We start from the raw sequence: 1,869 nt of genomic DNA on the forward strand, positions 1-1,869 counted from the left end.
TCTCGACGGGAGAATCCAACGAAAATTTAAATTTAAATCACATTTGCATAGCCAGAATAAGCAGCATGTTCAATTGTTTTGTGACACTGAGATGGCCTTCTCCACTGGGACACATTGCGATCTTCATGCACACGGGTGCAGAAGGAGCTCAAACCGCAAAGACAAAACGGAGACTGAGAGAGACCCCAAGTGCCTCTGGCAACTGCATTTCCTAGCGAGGTCGACCTACCGTAACTGGGAACATCTGTAATGCTTCTTCATCCTGTTCATACACGCACTGTCCTAGCAGGACGCCTTCTTCGTCGTATTCATCCGCAAGGCCCTGCATGGGGAGGAGGAGCGGGGAATCAAACCCGGATTGCCGGATTAGAAGCCTGCGCTCCTAACCGCAACACCAAGCTGGCTGAACGAACCAAAACCCTCTGAATCACCGTGAGCTGCCATTCAACCTGAGCAAAAGCATTCCTCTTGGCTGCTGGGGACACTCACGTATACGGCAAATTCTTTTGGGGCGCTGTCAATGTTTTCTTTGGGCGAAAGCGATTTCGGAATATGCTCCAGTGTGAAAACCGTCGGAAGGACATCCACGGAGAGCCGGATCGCCAAATGCCCCTGCGATCCTTTAAACGCTCAGCAGTTTCCCGGGTAGACCTCAGGATGAATGGATGGGGAGAGGGGGGTTAATCCAGTGCTTGACCGCCAAGGAAGCACTGGATGAGCCGTGAAATGTGAGGTCGTGCAGGTATAGATCAACGGCACAGCTGATTGACAGTCCAGATTTGCAGCACAGACGCACAATCCCATCGCACATCGTAGTGGCCTCCCGGGATGTCCTCCCCCCAGACACGCCCCTTTCCTGGAGGCAGCAAACACAGGCAGTAGTGGAGGAGGGCTGGGTCAGCCGTGAATTTTAACCGCACACGTTCACCCCTATAAAACACTCCGTCTCAACCAGGAAGCTCCCGCGGCCCAGGCTGACGATGCGTTTCCTCTTACCTATCAGCAGGAACACAGGAATGAGGTACAAGACCATCTTGAACAGCTTTGGAAGGCATCTGGAAAAGAAAGGCAGAGCCTTCACTCCAAAGCAAGCCAGAGCACTGGTTACGCGGGAGAAGTAGATGGATTGCCCGCTGCGAGATCCAAACGCCTCTGAAGCCTCATTACAACCACCATCCGCCTCCCAAGCTTATCACGCTTCCACGGAGGTACTAGCGAGACTGGCCCTCTGCAGCCGGCCCGGTGGATTCCCCGCTTGCTAGCGGGACCAGACCGCTTCCGAAGCCCAGGGCTCTAAAGGGTGCTCCATGATTGACTGGCTGGGAATCAAGTACTTGCTAGGAAGTGTTTACCAACCTGGTCAGAATAAATACATTCAGCAAAGAGATCACAAATTGGTACCAGCCGGTGACAAATTGGTACCAGCCGGTCCCAAGCAACCAAATGATGCCAGAAATGGCCTTCCCTGGGAAAAGAAAGGAGACACGGGACTCAACTGGGGACTTAAAGCGGAGTTGCTTCGGACAGTCGTTTTCAAACTTTCGACCCTAAGGGGAACTTTCCCACCTCTCCATCCTTGCCAAGGAAGCTCAATGCAGCTCGGACAATTCCGGGGACCGTTCAGGAATGCCCACGTGACTGCTGGACCTCATTTTCTCCCACAGGCTCCCAAAAGGCACCCTAGGCCACAGCTAAGACTCGCCTGGGCCCGCCTGCTGCAGGGAACAATCCATAATGGTGGCTGGGTTTTTGAAGAAAGCTCATCTGCTGCCTCTTGTGGCGCAGAGAGGTAAGGCAGCCGCCTGAAAGCTTTGCCCATGAGGCTGGGAGTTCGATCCCAGCAGCCGGCTCAAGGTTGACTCAGCCTTC

At 53.7% G+C, this 1,869-nt stretch overlaps 1 protein-coding gene across 1 annotated transcript in view; it reads right to left on the reverse strand.

Annotated features, from left to right (window-relative positions):
* Positions 1-910: 910 nt before the first annotated feature.
* Positions 911-1,869, reverse strand: part of LOC143827504 (uncharacterized) — a 10,013-nt gene continuing 9,054 nt past the window's right edge. The window contains exons 6-7 of the mRNA XM_077317098.1: positions 1,357-1,465; positions 911-1,055 (exon numbers count right to left, since the gene is read on the reverse strand). Of these exons, the coding sequence (XP_077173213.1) occupies positions 911-1,055; positions 1,357-1,465 (254 nt within the window). The remainder of the gene's footprint in view (positions 1,056-1,356; positions 1,466-1,869) is intronic.

This window comes from Paroedura picta, chromosome 17 (genome assembly GCF_049243985.1).
Source record: "Paroedura picta isolate Pp20150507F chromosome 17, Ppicta_v3.0, whole genome shotgun sequence".
NCBI lineage: Eukaryota > Metazoa > Chordata > Lepidosauria > Squamata > Gekkonidae > Paroedura > Paroedura picta.